Below are 19897 nucleotides of genomic sequence, written 5' to 3' on the forward strand. Positions count from 1 at the left end.
TTCACTCTCCTGTTGTATCCATTGAGACAAGCTGCTTTGGAAATCTCTGTTGTAGAATTGTCTGGCCCTGTCTGTTGTGACAGAAAACCATAGCCAGATCATGTAAGGCCCAGTCAGCACTAAACACACCAGATATCCAATACTAGGGGCCGCCACGAGACAGACAAGCCCCAGAACCATGTTCCTGGAGAGACCCCACGTCTGTGGTGGAGGGGGAGAGGAAATAGGGAGAGAGAAATAGTGGAGAGAGAAACAAAGAGGAGAAAAAGTGGGAGAGAAAAAGCGGAGAAGGAGTAAAGAGAGAAAAGAACGAACTGCTGCAGCAGCACTTTTCAATCCATCTTCTCAGCGTCTGTGGTCATGCAGCTAATAGGAACCATTTCTGCCTCAGCAGAGAGACAGAAAGAAAAACAGGGGTAGAAAGGAAACGTTCTGGGCACACAGATCTCCAAGCGCGCACAAACACACACACAACTTACTTGTCCTGAGACTCGATGTAGACATAGAGGTGAGGCTCAAAGCACTTGGAAATGATGCCATGGAAGGGGTTGTCAGGAGCCTTGTGCTTCTTGGGCTGGGGAGCGGAAAATGGTCAATAATGTAGAATGTAGTTAATACTCATGATTTCTCTCTTTGGGGATGAGTATATTTTTCCAAAGTCATCCCTTAAAAAGGTCCTACCGAGATCCTCCAAGAGATATTCCCATCATGAGTCAACGTGACACAGGAAATAACCTCAGAAGGTCAGCCTATGCCTATCAAGATCGAAGTTCAGACCGGGTCAAAGGATCATCTCAAACAGGTCTTACCCTATCCAGATCCTCCTCCATCTCTGAACCATCATCTCCAACCTCGTCCTCCAGGAAAGGGTTGGTGGACTCCAGTGGTGGCTCAGGCTTTTTCACCTGAAAACAACACTACAGTCAACAATGATGGCCCAATGGTGTGTGTGTGTGTATATACAGCACATTCTGAAAGTATTCAGACCCCTTGACTTTCCACTTTGTTACGCTATAGCCTTATTCTAAAATGGATGAAAAAAAAACATTTTCCTCATCAATCTAAACACAATACCCCATAATGACAAAGTGAAAACAGGTTTAGAAATTTTTGCAAATGTATTAAAAATAAAAAACAGAAATACTTTATTTACATATGTATTCAGACCCTTTGCTATGAGACTCAAAATTGAGCTCAGGTGTATCCTGTTTCAAATTATCATCCTTGAGATGTTTCTACAAATAGATTGGAGTCCACCTGTGCTAAATCCAATTGATTGGACATGATTTGGAAAGGCATACACCTGTCTATATAATGTCTCACAGTTGACAGTACATGTCAGAGCAAAAACCAAACAATGAGGTCGAACAAATTGTCCGTAGAGCTCCGAGACAGGATTGTGTCAAGTTTGGAACCACCAAGACTCTTCCTAGAGCTGGCTGCCTGGCCAAACTGAGCAAATGGGGGGAGAAGGGCTTTGGTCAGGGAATTGACCAAGACCCTGATGGTCACTCTGAAAGAGCTCCAGAGTTCCTCAGAGGAGATGGGAGAACCTTCCAGAAGGACAACCATCTCTGCAGTTCTCCACCAATCAGGCCTTTATGGTAGTGAGTAGATGAAAGCCATTCCTCAGTAAAAAGCACATGAAAGCCCGCTTGGAGTTTGCCAGAAGGCACCTTGAAGGACTCTCAAACCATGAGAAACAAGATTCTCTGGTCTGATGAAACCAAGATTGAACTCTTTGGTCTGAATGGCAAGCTTCACCTCTGGTACCATCCTTACGGTGAAGCATGGTGGTGGCAGCATCATGCTTTGGGGATGTTTTTCAGTGACAGGGTCTCGGAGACTAGTCAGGATCGAGGGAAAGATAAACGGAGTAAAGTACAGAGAGATCCTTGATAAAAACCTGCTCCCGAGCGCTCAGGACCTCAGACTTGGGCGAAGGTTCACCTTCCAACAGGACAACAACCCTAAGCACACAGCCAAGACAACGCAGGATTGGCTTTGGGACAAGTCTCCGAATGTCCTTGATTGGCCCAGCTAGAGCCCGGACTTGAACCCGATCAAACATCTCTGGAGAGATCTGAAAATACCTGTACAGCAATGCTCCCCATCCAACCTGACTGAGCTTGAGAGGATCTGCAGAGAAGAGTGGTAGAAACTCCCCAAATACAGGTGTGCCAAACTTGTAGCGTCATACCCAAGAAGACTCAAGGCTGTAATCGCTGCCAAATGTGCTTCAACAAAGTACTGAGTAAAGGGTCTGAATACGTATGTAAAAAGTTTGAAAGAAAACTGTATTTACTTTGTCATTTTGGGTATTGTGTGTAGTTTGATGAAAAAAACTATTTAATCCATTTTAGAAAAAGGCTGTAATGTAACAACATTTTGAAAAAGTCAAAGGGTATGAAAACTTTCCGAATGCACTGTGTGTGTGTGTGTGTGTGTGTGTCTAACCCCGGGCCCGTTGGTGAGGGTGCACCCAGAGAAGCGCTTGGCGAGCAGCCCCTCGAAGTTGGTGGTCCTCTGAATGGCAAACAGAAGCAGCTTGACCTCAATCTCTTTGGCCCGCGTCCGCATTACTTTGGCCAGCTCTGTCCTGGATGACACAGAGACACATAGGGTCGTCAATACGTCACATTGCAGCATGAATGACTGATCGCAGGTCAGTGCTCATATAGGCTAACAAAGACTAAATCAACTGTCTACTGAATAGTGTTGGGATGATAGAGGAGCTATCAAAAGAAATAAAGAGTCGCACACACACATATATATATATAAATAACTCCCAATAACTTATTGGGTAAAACTCTCTAGGTATAGAGAGTGTGTGCAACTATTTATTTGTATATAGTAGCTTACAGTTTATTTGCCGTTAGTTAGCACCTCCACACAGAATAATTCTCTGTGCTCCAGCTCATACTTTTTATTAGGGGATGATAGAGCACAACTATTACAATAGTTGATAGAATGTGTAGACAGTGAGGCACTGGCTGTCTCAACAGTTTCCAGCACAGGGGGGTGTGTGTGTGGGTACCTGGTGATGTGGCAGAACTCTACAGCGATGCGTTCGGTCATACACCACTCTTCAGGAAACATGCGTCCATACTTCTCCTCATAGTCCACCAGCTGACGCTTAATCCAGGCGTAGCGCCGGTCGATCTTATCCAGCCAAGCTACCTGGGTCAGTGGACAAACACACTTTCAGGTGGAGGGTCCACAGACATACTGTCACAACACTAGCATTATTAAAGATCAGTCAATGTACATCTCAATTATGATTCACATGATCTACAAAGGAACAAATACTGGGATGTAAAAAAAATAAAAATAAATGTCACTTATCCCCATTTGTACCTACCCAAAATACCTTGTGTAGTGGGCCCAAAATGGACGCCTTAGATTAAAGTGTAAATGGAAAAAGATCAAATTCCAAGTTCATGCTTCAAAACCAACTTTATAAGAGGTTTTAAAGATATGGAATTTTGAGTAAAATATAACTTGATGTACAGTGAGGCATTATTGGCAGAATAGGTGGATACAGTTCAATGCATGATTAATATAATTCACCAATACATGTTTTGGTAGTCCAAAACAATATTGCTATCAGTTCGTAAATCACAGCTGACCTGGTATATGGTTTGCTGCCGCCACCCATTCAGGACACATCATTTCAATGACTCAATATTTTGAACAAAAACGAACGACTGCAACTAAGGCTGGGAATGTCAATACAATCAAACTAGGAAAGGCAATGACCACAAGTCAGTCATTATGTGGCTAATAGGCTAGGGCACATGTCAAACAAGGCCCGCGGTCCTGTAAATAAGTCAACAGTTGAGTCATCGACAGTGCATTCGGAAAGTTCTCAGACCAATACCTTTTCCACCTTTTGTTACATTACAGCCTTATTCTAACATTTATAAAACAGTTATTTCCCCCCTCAAACTACACACAATACCCCATAAGGACAAAGCAAACTGTTTTTTGTTTTTTTGGCAGCGATTAGAGCCTCGAGTCTTCTTGGGTATGACGCTACAAGCTTGGCACACCTGTATTTGGTGAGTTTCTCACATTCTTCTGTGCAGATCCTCTCAAGCTCTGTCAGGTTGGATGGGGAGCGTTGCTGCACAGCTATTTTCAGGTCTCTCCAGAGATGTTCGATCTGGTTCAAGTCCCGACTCTGGTTGGGCCAATCAAGGACATTCAAACTTGTCCCAAAGCCAATCCTGCGTTGTCTTGGCTGTGTGCTTAGGGTCTTTGTCCTGTTGGAAGGTCCCGAGCACTCTGGAGCAGGTTTTCATCAAGGAAAAAGCATGCATTAGCAGGCAAGCTGCAGAACGATGAGCAGGGTACTATTCCCATTCGCTTTATCAGTGCAATTTTGACAGCCAACTAGCTAAAATGTTTGAAAGGGTTTACCTAATGTTCCCTCATTAGATTTTAGCTCTTCTCCCTCTGACTAGTGTTAGTTGTTGATCTTGTTGATGTGCATAGGTAACTGAGAGAGCCTACCTTTTCATGTTTTTTTGATCAATAAGACTGTAGTTCCCTAATAGCTCCCATGGCATTTACATATTTGCAGAAATCCATTCAGGTGTATTTTGTGGCTTTTGGCAAATGCATTCATTCCCTGTAAACACAGTCCAGTTCAAAGTGAATGATGGCAGGCCCGTGTGGCAAATGGCTTGTTAACACATAGGCCTACTGTAGCTCTGATTGGCTATGCATAGACTCCGGTCATGGACAAGACAGATGTTTTTATTAGGTATTATTTGCTGCAGTGTTTATTAATTGTCCAAACGCATGGCAACATTTTCACAAATGCCTTACTGGACATCATTCCCAAACATTCTATGAATTTATGAAAATGGGAAAATGACCATATCTAAGTGCTTTGCTTGTCAGAAAATTGTATTCTTCCTGGGGGTGTTTATGAACAGATTTGAATAAGATTATGTTGCTAAAACGCTGTCAGTTCCACTTTAATGCTTAGCAGTACAATAAACTGAAACTCACGTCCTGGTTCTCCTGGAAGAGCACCATGTACTCAGAGAGGTGCTGTCTGATGAACTTCTTGATGATCTCCTGTTTGATGCGAGGGTCCAAGACGTTGGCCACCAGACAGGCATCCCTCAGAACGTTACTGGGTCCCCCTGCTCTCTGGGGATATAGAGTACACACACAAAATACCTTGGGGTAACACACACACAATTATAATATACATTATATAATGTATAGTCATACATATACAATTGTTTAATGAAGCTGATATGATAACACACAAGGCATTCATAGCACAAAAATATTCACCTTTGACCCCTGAGCGGGGAAGGCCTCTTCGAAGTCTGCCAGGATCTGAGTCCCCAGCTCACTTTGGGCTGCTTTCACCCTGTGGATGACACAAACAGTGGAGAAACATTGAGAAAACATTGCCATCGTGAAAGCTGGAACTGGGTATAGAGCTGGTGTAGCATAACTGTAGATATTTTCATAATGTAACGGTTTCCCAAATGGTAGCTAGGTTGAGAGGGACCCACTGGTAAGTCGTGACTGACTGGTTTCAGGCCGTGGCAAAACTGGCATGACTTGGGCCAGTGGTTGTGTTAACTAATTGGGTCATAGATATTCCAGAAGTCTTTATTGGGTCACACAGTAAATCACATAGTTCCATGGTGGGAACCAGAACCACTGGCCTAATGTGATGAGTGAATTTGATAGGGCATTTTGAGTCCAATCCTAGAGCAACAAGAAGAACCTTCCAGAATAAACAAGATGGATGCCATGCCACAGGGCAGGCAGTGCCCTGCAGATGCCCCTGACAATCAGTCAGACCCACGCTACAGCTGTCCTTCTGTCTGGTCATCCCTCCATATATGTTTGTCAATTTCTTCTGAAGACTGTTTATTTTTTTCTCCCATTTACCCTTTTCCAGATAACAAAGCAGTGGTGGTCAGAGAGTGTGTGGGTGGCTTTGAATGATATTGGACACACAGACACAAGCCTGGATAAACATAAAAGTTTATGGAAGAAAAAAAACATTAAAATGACCCCTCCCCACACACACACAAACACACTTCCTTACTCTCCTAAATTCATGTTCTTATCATCCACTCCAAGGCAAACAGAGCAGATAGCCTAGCTAGCTCCCCCGGCCAGAGAGACACAGGGACTAGCTGGGTTGAGGGCTGAACACAGACTGTACTCTGGTATGGGGTCTGGACTAGTGCTTAACACAACCCACAACTGATCCTGTGAAGGGGAAAGAAGAGGGAGAACAAAGGCCTACTTTTCAATCACACACAAAGAAACACTCGTTCTCTCTCAAACACAATTTTCCTATCTGGCACACACACACACACTCTCACTCAAACACACCCAGCAGAAGGAAAGCCCGAGCCCTCAGTGGAAAGAAATGTCTGCATAAAAAAGTTCTTATTCAGTACATTCCTTCCTGTGTATTTCAGCAGCCTGCAGCCTCCTCTCCTCAGTAAATATTAAACAGGATCTGATTCTGATGAGCACAACAGGCTTGGCCTGGCTGCAGTCTAAATTATTGATTGAGGACCTCTTTGTAGTTGTAACGGCTTTCTACTGGTGAAGGAGAGTCGGACCAAACTGCAGCGTGTCTATTGTGATTCATCTTTAATAAACAAACGTAACACACAACAAAACACTAACACTACAAAACGAAAACCGAAAACAGCCTATACAAGTGTCTACTAACCTCTAACCAGGACATCAAGACACACAGGACAATCACCCACAATACAACCAAATAATATGGCTGCCTAAATATGGTTCCCAATCAGAGACAACGGTAAACACCTGCCTCTGATTGAGAACCACTTCAGACAGCCATAGACTCTCCTAGAACACCCCACTAAGCTACAATCCCACTATACACACATACCAAAATCCCAAGACAAAACACACCACAATACAAAAACTCTATGCCACACCCTGGCCTGACCCAATACATGAAGAAAACACAAAATACTTAGACCAGGGCGTGACAGTAGTTGAATGTGATTGCTTTTATTATTGTTTATTGTGCTGAATTATATTGTTTTATACACACACACACACACATATATATATATACACACACACATATACATACATACATATATATACACACATATACATACATATATATACACACATATACATACATATGTGTGTGTGTATATACATGTATATACACACATATATATATGTATGTGTGTATGTAGTTTAAATATTCTGTTTTTCTTGTAATGTGTACAGGGCTCTTGTAAAATGTTTAATTTCAATGTGACTCCCCGTTTAAATAAAATAACGCTACGGTTAGGGAAAGCACTAATAATTAAAAAACAGTCGCGTTAGGGATGAATACATGACAGGAAAATTGAGGTGACTGGGAAATACAGTATGATGCATGCAAGATTGAGCTGTGTTTGTTTGAAATACTGATTGTTTCCCTACAGTATTACTGGTACAGTGTTATGGTCAGTTCAGAAAGGGAATGTGTTTGAGCATGGCGTGTGTGTGCATGTGTCGTTACCTCTCTGAGAGCTGTCTGATCTGAGGGATGCCCATGTATTTGTGGAAGTGTTCCAGCACGTTGACCACCCCCTGTAGCAGGTTAGCCACCTCGCCATACTGCCTCCTCCTCGTCATGGCCCTGGGACACACACAGAACACATCACCTGCAGATCTAGCTTAGAGTCCTGTCTAGTGGCTACGCATTTCTATTTGATTTATTTCACCTTTATTTCACCAGGTAGGCTAGTTGAGAACAAGTTCTCAAGCAGCCACTTCAACATGTAGTCAATGGTATATGTGCCAAACTAAGACAGACCCAGCACCTTGGCTTGAGGCAGTAAAAGTGCACAATGGTTTCCAATGATCTTTAGTATTCCTTTCTATGTGCCAACTGATAACTCGAGATGCACATAGAGGTACATTTTCACACAAATCTTCCATTGACAACAACGTATGTATTACAAGAAAGTCTGAGTTGCCCACAAATATTTAACTTCGGAGTCATCCCTGTGTAACTTCTCGATGGGTGCTTTTCAAACAGTTGGCCCTTTCCTCCATGCCCATAGGTGGCACTGTGAGTACCCACTCTAGAGAGTCAATGCCCCCGGCCAGCATGTGCAGGTGATTGAGGGTGGTGATGGAGGTGGTCAGGTGACGCTTAGCATGGTCCAGCTGTTTAATGTCCCGCGTTATCTCTTTGACCTGAGAGAGGGGGGTAGAGAGAGGATGAAGGGAAAGAGAAAGGAGATAGAAAGGGTGAGAGAGGAGACGAATGAGAGAGAGAGAGAGAGAGACGAGGGATGAGAAAGAGGGGGGAGGTGAGAGAGACAGAGAGACGAGGGATGAGAGAGGGGGAGGTGAGGGTGAGAGAGACGAGGGATGAGAAAGAGGGGGAGGGAGGGTGAGAGAGACAAGGGATGAGAGAGAGACTAGGGATGAGAGAGGGGGAGGTGAGGGGTGAGAGAGAGACGAGGGATGAGAAAGAGGGGGAGGGGAGGGTGAGAGAGACGAGGGATGAGAAAGAGGGGGGAGGTGAGGGTGAGAGAGAGAGCGTGGAAGGGAGATGGAAGAGTAAGACATACCTGTTTGAGTTGACACATAATTGCTACAAAATACACATTGAGGGAGGGGTTCCCCTCTCCCTGTCTACCCACCCAATCCAGCGTCCTTCCTGCGACCCCCCCACATAATGTTCTTCTATCCTTCTGGGGACCTAAAAATACATTTCAATTCAAAATCCTAACCCGTAAACCTAATCCTAATTGTAACCCTAGCCCTAAACCTAACCCCTAAGTTTAAAATAGCCTTCGTCCTCCTGGGGACGTGGGAAATGTCCCCACGGTGGAGAATTTTTCTTGTTTTACTGTTCTTGTGGGGAATTTGGGGGATTTTAGGTCTAACCCACACAAACCAGGAGAATTACCTCCACTCATAACAACACTACATGTCCCAAGAGGATGTCAGAGTCCCCAGGGGGCACCCTCAGTCACACACACCCTGAAGCTTTAGACAGGGTAGACAAGATGGCTCCTGTGAGGTGGTCTGGCTGTGTTTTGTTTGTTTGCTCACCATTTGCTCAGATTTCTCAGCCTTGTCCTTAATGTCTTTGATTTTGCCAAAGAGCTGGCCGATGGCTACCTGGGCCTCTGCCAGTGCCTGGGAGAGAGAGAAAGAAAGAAAAAGAGAGACAGGTTTCATTTAAGATGTCATTTAGGTACCAGCAATCTCTAAAGAAGTTAACTTTCTGGCAGACATCTCTTCAGACACATTGGGATGAAGCTGACATCTAGCATTAAGGCAAAGAGGGATTATTTTCAACTTCTTTATCATCTTCTAGCATGGTACCAGATCTGTTTGTTTGCCGTGACAATGGCCATAGGAGTTGGCAAGACAGCAAAATAGACTTGGGACCAGGCTATTTGGTCTCTCCTTACAGCAGGCCAGAAGCAAGTGTTCACGCAAGAATTTGGCTCTGGGTTTGGAGATTACAGGCTAATCAAACCAATCACTATATCTGGTTTAGTAGGAAAACCCAGGGACATTCTGGAGTCATGCTATTCTCCTCTCTTCCTCGTCAGGTCGTATTTATAGCGCCTCATCAGGGGGATGGAAAACCAAACAAAATGGCGTGATGAGAAACCAGAAGGAACGGCGTGGGGATGAGAAACCTCTCCCACAGTTTGCTCTCACATTCCAGTTGGTAAGAAGAGCGGTCTCTCCCTACTGCCAACCGATGCACAGAGAGAGAGATGGCCAACTACTCATTCCCAACCCAATAGCCATGGATTTGAACCCCAACAACCCATGTTATAGAATGACTGACTTATGGAAGCCAGTGGACATACTCATGACATGCGTTATAACATCGCTTATAGAGAGAGGTGCAAAGAAAAATCAAATAAAGTGCAACACTGATCAAAAGATGAATCTCCAACTCTCTCAAAATGTAGGCCTAGTAACTAGTGTTTGGCCACAAATTCTTGAAACAATCAGAGTGGAGGGGAACAGAGTGGTGCTTCTTTCACAGAGAAGTAAACTAATTGCTATGTTTCCCTTTTAGGCCACACAGCTGGGCTTTGATGGTCTGAGCTGGGCTTTGGCACTGCCATCCAATGCCAGGGTAATTGGGGGTAGCTGGTCCCAACACTGGTCCAGCGTGGGGTGTCTGTGTCTGTGGGGGGCCTCTCCTCTCCTTCTCACACAGATGGAATCCTAACAGCTGGCACCAGCTGCCCAAGGAATGTACCACTTTTACAAGGCTCTTCAAAAACGCAAGTGGACGAACAGGGCAAATGCAAACACACATCTATTCTGTTTAGAGGCCTAGCATGATGACAGGGTCACAGAGCCAGACAAGGTCGCGCACACACACACACACACACACACACACCTTTCAGTTAAACCAGCAGGCATGGAGGACAGGCTCTGATAATAATAATGTAGTCCATCTGTTACCAGGAAAAAGTGAGGAAAGTCAGGGGCAGGAAGCTGAGAACCTTGGTCGGTCATGACCTGTTGAGGGTTGCCACTGGCCAGGACCATCAACATACTTTGAATACTTTACAAAATGCTTCCTTTCCTCCTTACTTCCTTGAGCTTACCATTGACTGATCTATATCTGATTAAATAAGTGAAAGAAAGGTCTCAACCGTAACTGCTTCCACCAATCCAACCCTCTCAGATCTTTGATTACCTCAGGGAGGGAGGGAGGGGGAGGGAGGATGTTATTTTGATTCAAACAGGCCCCTAGAGACAAACTACCTCTAACCACCTTAAGAACCCACCAGAATACTAATTCCAAAGCCCCTCATTCACAACAACCTAAGGCCCAATCAAACAACCAATACCAAGAACACACACAGACACACACACTAAGTAGAGTCCATAGTCTGAAGACCTTGATAAAGAATTAGACTGGAGAAGCTGCTCAGTGAGCCAGCCTGTCTGGCCTCTCTCCTCCGAACGTTAATTTCCTACATTTAGCCTAATCGCCAATGCGTCTGAGCATTGGGAAAGGAGTGGGGAGACCACAGCCCAGCACACTTCTGCCTGGCTGAGATCGCTATCTTTACTACGCCCACATCCATCCCCTGTTCCAACCCAGTCCCAGACGGGGAGAGGCCATATTTCAACCCTGCAGAAATAGAGCACTGTCTGCCACACATGTGGACTCTATTTGGGGATTTTTGGAGGAGGAGGGGAAGCCAGGGGGCGGTTAGAGGGGGGTTTCTTCACTGTCAGATATGAAGAGATGTGGATGTACCCCACAATGACAAGTCACACATTCCTCCTATCCACAGACCCTGTAGTTTATGGGGTAAGCCTAGGTTGTACATTTATTATTTATTTATTGAACAAAGCAAAGTGAGTTAAGAACAAATTCTTATTTACAATGACGGCCTACCCCGGCCAAACCCACCCTAAACCCGGACGACGCTGGGCAAATTGTGCACCGCCCTATGGGACTCCCGATAACGGCCGGTTGTGATACAGCCCGGGATCAAACCCGGGTCTGTAGTGATGCCTCTAGCAGTGCAATGCAGTGCCTTAGACCGCAGTGCCACTCGGTCCCCCTGAAATAGTGAATGAAGACATATTGAACATGCAAAAAACAACATACAAGGCATTCTTCATATGTACCTAGCTGAACAATCACATACATTTGTTCAGAAAGCAAACAGGCGAGGCAACAATAAGTAGCCAATTGTCTGAACTAAGTACTCCATGATAACAAGGACAGAAATATGTTCTGATTTATTACAGGAGAGGGCAAAGCCATTGAGAATCCAGTATATACAGCTGGATGCTTGGTCCATAGAAATAGAATGAGCATTGGTTTGTATGGGCATGTCCATTCTAGTCAATCTATTTCTGTGGTTGGGTGGGCCACACGTGTGTCCAAATTACATGGTAACCATCACATTAACCCAGTGTTAAAGGATATATTCATATTGTTTTGGGGAACAGGCAACAGCAACACATCAACATCAAACAGAGAATGAGAAAGCGAGGGAGAGAGTAAGAGGGTAATCGAGACTTTTCCGTACTGCATGTAATATATTGTGTTTTGTATACTTAGGTCACAAAATTCATTTCCATGTAAGTGGACAATAAAGTATATTGTATGAAAAACCGAGAAACAAAGAAAAGATAGGAAGGGATACACAGCAGATGAAAGAGCAGAGAACCCAACTTGAAGCAGTAAACCTCCCTTCCTGAGTTTAGATGAAATATTTATGTTATGTTTGCTTCTCAAGGAGGTTCCCATTCCGTCTCAGTGTTCCTAATAAGTACATCCAGATGCTAGGAGCTACAGTAACACATCTGCAACACACACACGTAAGACATTTGCATGGACACACACACACAATAGCCATAACCCATCCACATGACGGCCGGCCGGATCCCCACCCGCTGCCTCGTTGACGACCATAAAGCCCCACAGCTGACCTGACCATGTGGGGACATCAAGCTGCACATGGGAAAAGTTTGGTGCTTAGCTGAATAATGGCTATGGTGACTGAGCTATGCAAGCTCAATGCTGTTAACATTTTCTGGCATGAATGGCTAGGCTATGTGTAATTGATAACAAATGTTGGTTTGTGAATGAGCTTCTCTAGCCTAGTGACTAGAGTGTTGGGCCAGTAACCAGAAGGTTGCTGGATCGAATCCCAGAGCTGACAAGGTAAAAATCTGTCGTTCTGCCCCTGCCTGAGCAAGGTAGTTTAACTCTGTTCCCCCGGACGCCGAAGACATGGATGTCCCTGGGAGACACTCAGGAAGGGGCTCCTGAGTGGCGCAGTAGTCTAAGGCACTGCGTCTAAGTGCAAAAGGTGTCACTGCAGTCCCTGGTTTGAATCCAGGCTGCATCACATCCGGCCATGATTGGGAGGCGCACAATCGGCCCAGCGTCACCTGGGTAGGCTGTCATTGTAAATAAGAATTTGTTCTTAACTGACTTGCCTAGTTAAATAAAATATATTTTTTAAGTAAATTAAGAGGGGTTGGGTTAAATGCGGAAGACACAATTTCAGTTGAATACATTCAGTTGGACAACTGACTAGGTATCCTCCTTTCCCCACTCCCATAACGTCCCACCCTCCCCCAAAACTGAGCCTCCGCAACTCACTCTCCCATACTGACTCATTGCTTGTCGAGAACAATTAATCAATTTCCTCAGGGCAGAAATAACTTCCCCTTTTAGTTTTGGCTGCAAAGTATCATAATCAGTATGTCTGAGAGCAAATTATGAATCACTTATAAAATTGTTCCCTCTGAGATTGTAAAGAATAAAGAGAATGGCGAGGAATGGAAAAAACTAGAGTTGACTTGGGATTGAGGCAGTTTAAACTGCAGTGAGCCAGAGTGAGACATGTTTGGCCTTCTGGTCCATGTTACCATGACGATAGGCTGGACAGACAAACCACTTGTAGCTACTTTTGACAGCTGCTTAGTAGAAGAGCTAGCGAACAACAACAAACCAGTCAGAACTGCTTATACAAGGAAGAGAAGACTGAATGGAATGTGTGTGTGTGTGCATGTAATTCCATCAATCAACAACATCAAAGAGCCCCCTCCTAGTTCTAAGACTCTGATATGCACCTACACCAACAAACATACACCCAATATCCCTGGCATTCTGATTCCATCTACCCCTTGCCTGGGGATTGGGCATCTGAAGCAGACACCTCCATCCCCACCCTGCTGATCACTGCCAGTCTGCCGCCCCTACAGACTAAATACAAGGGAAAACTTAACAGTCCTTCTCCACCTCAGTTCTTTTCTGTTCCCTTTCTTTGTCATTAGGAGCGCTCAATTAATTAGGTGGATTTGGCACCTCCGGACACACTCTGCCAAACTAGAGCCCCAGGCGAGCTAAATCAAATCCCACTCTCCTCTTCTCTCAGTCTCCATCTCTGGCTGTAATGAACACCTCTCCACATTTCTGTCTGCAAATAGGATTTTCCCTCAGCTCTTTGGGAGATGTGGATTGTTCAGTGGGCCTCAGCTACGAGACCACAAGACCCAGAAACCCAACGGTACAGTACAGTGTCATGCTTGCCGTGCCTACCAACCTCATGGGTTAGTGGATTCTGTCCAGAACACTTCTGATAATCCAGTGGAAACAGAGCAGGACGGGACCACCATCCCAGAAACACACAACACACACACACAGAAACAGCTCCCCCATCAGGTGTCACGCCTCAAAACCACAGTTCCCTGACAGAGCGAGGGTCTGAGTTAAATCAAGGCTTTTTTCTGACTTTCTCAGACGAGAAATGGCGGGACACCAAGCCACAGGTCCAAATGTAATCCCTGAATAATGAAGGGTATTCTTTTCCTTTAAGACAGCAGTAGTTCTAACAGTAGGGAATGAGATGGTTCTGACTCATCCTGTCCTTTTCCATGGTATTAGTGAGGACAGAGGAACAGAAAAAGGAGCACCAACATATTTGTCTGGGTTAGAAGGACTAATCCTGGGGAAAAGGTTGCAAAACATCATCTCAACCAGTCTGTTGGAGGGGTGATGTGTGTGTGTATGTGTGTAGTCAGTGTGAAACTGAAGCAACATGCTACAGTCTTGTAGCCCCAAAGTCAGCCCTCTGTGAGGGCCCGCCAGTGTAGACTGACTGGCCGGTCTCTCTCGTCACCAAAAGGCCCTACTGTGTCTAACAGTAAACTGCTACTGCTATTCATCTGTCACAGCATGCTGTCGCTGAGCCCAGTGCTTAAAGCCAAGCATAACAAAACACTGCCTGCCACACACACACACACACATTACCCCCCCTTCCAAACATGAGCTTACACATGCACACAGCTTAGTCCTTAATTAGCTCATTAATAACAACCAACCAACCAACCGCCAAACTATTTACACAGTCAGGGGCAATTCCTAGGAAAATAAACCAATAACAACACACTGAAGAGTAATCCCAGACGGTCCCCTCACTCACCTGTCTGCCATCCTGGCCCACGTTGGTCTGACCTCTCACCACCATCCTGATGTTGTCATCCAGACGCCTGAAACACACACACAAAATCAATCAATATTATGTCAAACTCATCTTTAAAAAAACTTCAACCAAAACAACACAATGAGGTCACTCACCGAATCTTCAGACGGATCTTGTTGACCACATCATCTATATTTGCCAGTGACTGTGAGGAAACAGGGGTATCATGATTATCAATTGACCAAAATCTACTCCCCCACATAAAACCAAGTTGCATGGACTGATTTGGATGATCCTTTTCTAATGTTACAAAGGTATGCAGGCAGCGCCACCTACTGGGCATGTCTACATGATTATTACTTTCGACTTGGTCAATCAGACCTTTGTTTTGCTAGGCCATATACATTTCACAAAATGTTTAATGAATTTCATTTTTTGAAAGGAAGGTGAGCAAGCGACAAAAGAAAAATAAGTAAACACTTTTTAAATACTATAGGATCTTTAAAAAGAAAGGAGGACCAAGGCACTCATCATATAATTAATTAAAATGCCTTTATTTGTATGGAATGTTCAACAGATACAAAGTTGTAAAAAAATCCGACACGTTTCGGCTACAAGGTCTGTTTGATACGAGTAGGGCGCGCCACGCTCAGCCGCTTTGCACGGTCACGTGGCAGGCCAGCCTATCGAACACAGGGCAGCTTAATCGAATCACCTCAATCAGTATATCGACAGAGCGTGCCTACAACATCAAGGAGCCTTTCCAGGCGAGATTCCCTATAAACACGCCACTTCGATACAACTATGAACGTTAAGTGACTTTTTCATAGCAGGTTAGGAGAACTTACGCAGCAGGTTCGGATAATTAGGTTAAGATTAGGAAAAGGGGCCTCCCAAGTGGCGCAGTGGTCTAAGGCACTACATCGCATTGCTAGCTGTGCCACTAGAGATTCTGGGTTCAAGTCCAGGCTCTGTCACAGCCGGCCGTGACCGGGAGACCCATGGAGCACAATTGGCCCAGCGTCGTCTGGGTTAGGGGAGGATTTGGCCGGCAGGGATGTCCTTGTCCCATCTCATACCAGCAACTCCTGTGGCGGCGCCAGGTGTATGGTGTTTCCTCCGACACATTGGTGCGGCTGGCTTCTGGGTTAAGTGGACATTGTGTCAAGAAGCAGTGCGGCTTGGTTGGGTTGTGTTCTCGACCTTCGCCTCTCCCGAGTCCGTATGGGAGTTGCAGCGAGGAGTGTAATTTCCAATTGGATACCACGAAAAAGGGGTACAAATTAAAATTACATTTATTTAAAAAAGGAAAAAAAGAAAAAGAAAAAAAAGGTTAGGGAAAATGCTCGCCTAACCTGCTAAGAAAAGTCAGGCAGTGTTTTTAGGGAGTCCCTTTCCAGATTGAAGCCAGGAAGACTTCAAGTTTGGTGTCAGCCAGGTGCTAGACTATAACTTTTTTATTATCATGTAACAACATAGCTTTGCTTAGAATCACAGAAGTATCCAAGACTAGAGTATAACATAAAATAACTTTAGTTTCTGTGAAGTAATGGACTCATACCTGCTCAGTGGGAAACAATGTATTGATGTATTCCACAGCATTAAAATCTGCTCTGTCCAATGGGTCTTGACTGGGGAAAACCTAAGGCATAAAAAAAGATGACTCAATGAATACGTTGTTGGTTCTTCATTGCTTAACACCTAGCCTATACAGTGGTTAATAGCTAGCTAACGTTACTATCTATGTAGCTAGCCTAACAAACAGTTTTTCTAATTAATTAGAATCAACAACAATGCATTTCACTAATGACATTTTCAGATAATTATGTTACGGTACCACTGTAACTAGGTGATGTTGTACAAAGCTAGCTAGTCTGCTAACTAAGTTAGCTAGAAATACAAAACTATACACTGACAATATGATGACTGTTGACGTGTATTAAAAATAGCTAACGTTAGTAGCTAACTAGGATAGCAACACAGCTAACGTTAGGTAAGCTATCTAGCTCATGCCTGAATACAGACTACAATTGTCATTGTAGATAAGAAACGTATCCTTCTTAGCACATGATTACCTGCTCGATGGCCAACTGCACCTCTGGAGTAAGATGCAAAATAGCCTCCAAATCCTCCGAAAATTCCAATTCTTCCTCCTCCATCATCATGCACAAATAGCAAACTACCGCAGAAAGCCGAGGCAGGTCACTTCCTTCACCTTGTTCTTCTTCTTCTTCTGTGGATTTTAAGTGGCGTTTGGCAACCAACATTAAGGTGTATTACCGTCACTACCTGGATTGGAGCGTGGACCAGAGACAGGGAAGGTCTACATCCTACCCAATATTATCGTCTTCCTAAGGAAACTAAATACATAATTAAATGCTATATCCCCTGAAGATTTCCCCAACAGTGCACTTAATCTTGGCTCTTCAACCCCATTACACTTCAAATCTAATAACAATCGCTCTCTTTCCCTCTCATATTTCTGACAATGAAATAGAACGTGTTTCACTGTCTCTATCTCCTCCTGACACTGCCTCCCAGTCAGATGTTTTCCCACCAATTTCAATGTACTATTGAGCCTTCTGTGTCCCAATCTCATAATTGTTATTACACTTTCCTCCCTTCTCCCTCGGCCTGAGGACCCTCCCTGCCCCCACCTTTTCATGACTCTAATACCAGGCGCAGATGATGTGGATGTAGATTAAGGCAGCCCCCCGAACCTCTCTAATTCAGAGGTGTTGAGTTAAATGTGGAAGTAACATTTCAATTGAATATATTCAGTTGTACAACTGTCTAGGTATCCCCCTTTCCCTTTTTTTGTCTTCACTTCACTTCCTTTTCCACAACTCTTGCCATTTGTTTATAACCACTGTTTTTATCAACCCCTTAGCTTCTGTTTTACTGATTGACAATTCCATCTCAACATTAGGATGTTTAAGAGTCTGCTTGGCGATAACATCCACCTCCTCATTCACCTCTACTCCCGCATGAGCTGGTATGCAGAGGAACATCACAAATATCCCCATCTGTCTCACCCTAAAAACCTCAAACAATACATCCAGTCTGCTCCGAAATACAAATGAATTTAAGCTCATCAGCGCTGCACGTCAGTCAGAGCAGATGACTACCCTGTCTGGCCTCACGTCTTCCAGCCACTCTGCAGCCAAGAGTATGGCCATTGATGGGTTCTGACTTCTACACCTGAAATATGAAATATCCTTGTTCATGGTGCTGAGGGAGAGAGGGGAATGCATGTTATTGTTATACATCAGGTATCATGTGGAAGGGAGAAGGGCCACGGTCTGGTACAAGTCAACAGGACAGCCGTGAGTTAGGGAGGTGTGAGGAATTTGGGCCGAGGTCAGGTCAGATGAAGTGAGAAAGAACAGACATCACTAAAGTCTTGTCTAGCAACAGAGGTGTATTGGCTGTCTAGATGTGTAAGCAGGAGACTCAGCATAGGAGAAAGGTTTAAATAACACTGCTTCTGTGGGTGAATAAACTTGTTTTGAGCTTTTCATAGTTGTCCGTTAGTTTTTACTCTGTTTATTTAGAACTTAACACAATCAACTCCATTGTGTAAACAGATCAATAATCCGTTGCTCTTTTTGTCACTGCCACCTTAAACCCGGGAACAGCTGTACCTGTCCTCCCTGTTTTAGGGTCCTTAGATCCATCTGTTAATATAGTCAAGAAAGCATAGTATTGTGTTCTTAAATGGTAACTTACAACTGAATCTACTCCTTCCTCAACAGCTCAAGCAACTCTAGACGTATCACTGGCTGAGGGAGCAACCAAGGTGGAAAGCTCCCCAAGAACACAGCGGCCTCCATCATTCTTAAATGGAAGAAGTTTGGAACCACCAGGACTCTTCCTAGAGCTGGCCGCCCTGCCAAACTGAGCAAATGGGGGGAGAAGGGCTTTGGTCAGTGAGGTGGTCTCTCTGAAAGAGCTCCAGAGTTCCTCTGTGAAGATGGGAGAACCTTCCAGAATGACAACCATCTCTGCAGCACTCCACCAATCAGGCCTTTATGGAGAGTGGCCAGACGGAAGCTACTCCATAGTAAAAGGCACATGACAGCCAGCTTGGAGTTTGCCAAAAGGCACCTAAAGGACTCTCAGACCATGAGAAACAAGATTCTCTGGTCTGATGAAACCAAGATTAAATTATTTGGCTTGGATGCCAAGCGTCACATCTGGAGGACACCTGGCACCATCCCTATGGTGAAGCATGGTGGTGGCAGCATCATGCTGTGGAGATGTTTTTCAGCGGCAGGGACTGGGAGAATAGTCAGGATTGAGGGAAATATGAACGGAGCAAAGTACAGAGATCCTTGATGAAAACCTGCTCCAGAGTACTCAGGACCTCAGAATGTGTCAAAGGTTCACCTTACAACATGACAACGACCCTCAGCACACAACCAAGACAACGCAGGAATGGCTTCGGGACAAGTCACTGAATGTACTTGAGTGGCACAGCCAGAGCCCGGACTTAAACCCGATCAAACATCTCTGGATAGACCTTAAAATGGCTGTGCAGCGACGCTCCCCAGACAACCTGACATGAGCTTGAGAGGACCTGCAGAGAAGAATGGGAGAAACTCTCCAAATACAGGTGTGCCAAGCTTGTAGCATCATACCCAAGGAGAATCAATTATGTAATCTCTGCCAAAGGTGCTTCAACAAAGTACCGAGTAAAGAGACTGAATACATATTTCAGTGTTGTTGTTTTTTTTATGAGAAAACACATCTAAAAAACAGTTTTTGCTTTTTCATCATGGGGTATTGTGTGTAGATTGATGAGGGGGAAAAAAAGATTTATTAAATTCTAGAATAAGGCTGTAAAGTAACAAAATGTGAAAAAAGTCAAGGGGTCTGAATACTTAGCTACCTCAATTACGTACCCCTGCACATCG

General features: G+C 44.4%; 1 protein-coding gene across 3 annotated transcripts in view; it reads right to left on the bottom strand.

Moving 5' to 3' along the window:
• Positions 1-17261, bottom strand: part of vps53 (VPS53 subunit of GARP complex) — a 28924-nt gene extending 11663 nt beyond the window's left edge. Inside the window, exons 1-13 of one of the 3 annotated variants that reach the window (XM_029680953.2) lie at positions 17057-17247; positions 16543-16623; positions 15137-15186; positions 14982-15048; positions 9097-9183; positions 8114-8229; positions 7547-7666; positions 5314-5392; positions 5020-5163; positions 3038-3180; positions 2458-2599; positions 810-905; positions 480-574 (exon numbers count right to left, since the gene is read on the bottom strand). In XM_029680953.2, the coding sequence (XP_029536813.2) occupies positions 480-574; positions 810-905; positions 2458-2599; positions 3038-3180; positions 5020-5163; positions 5314-5392; positions 7547-7666; positions 8114-8229; positions 9097-9183; positions 14982-15048; positions 15137-15186; positions 16543-16623; positions 17057-17146 (1310 nt within the window). In that variant the 5' untranslated portion in view covers positions 17147-17247. The other 2 variants (XM_065000324.1, XM_029680954.2) reach the window with 2 other exon arrangements.
• Positions 17262-19897: the final 2636 nt, after the last annotated feature.

The sequence above is a fragment of the Oncorhynchus nerka genome, linkage group LG14 (genome assembly GCF_034236695.1).
Source record: "Oncorhynchus nerka isolate Pitt River linkage group LG14, Oner_Uvic_2.0, whole genome shotgun sequence".
NCBI classification, from domain to species: Eukaryota; Metazoa; Chordata; class Actinopteri; order Salmoniformes; family Salmonidae; genus Oncorhynchus; species Oncorhynchus nerka.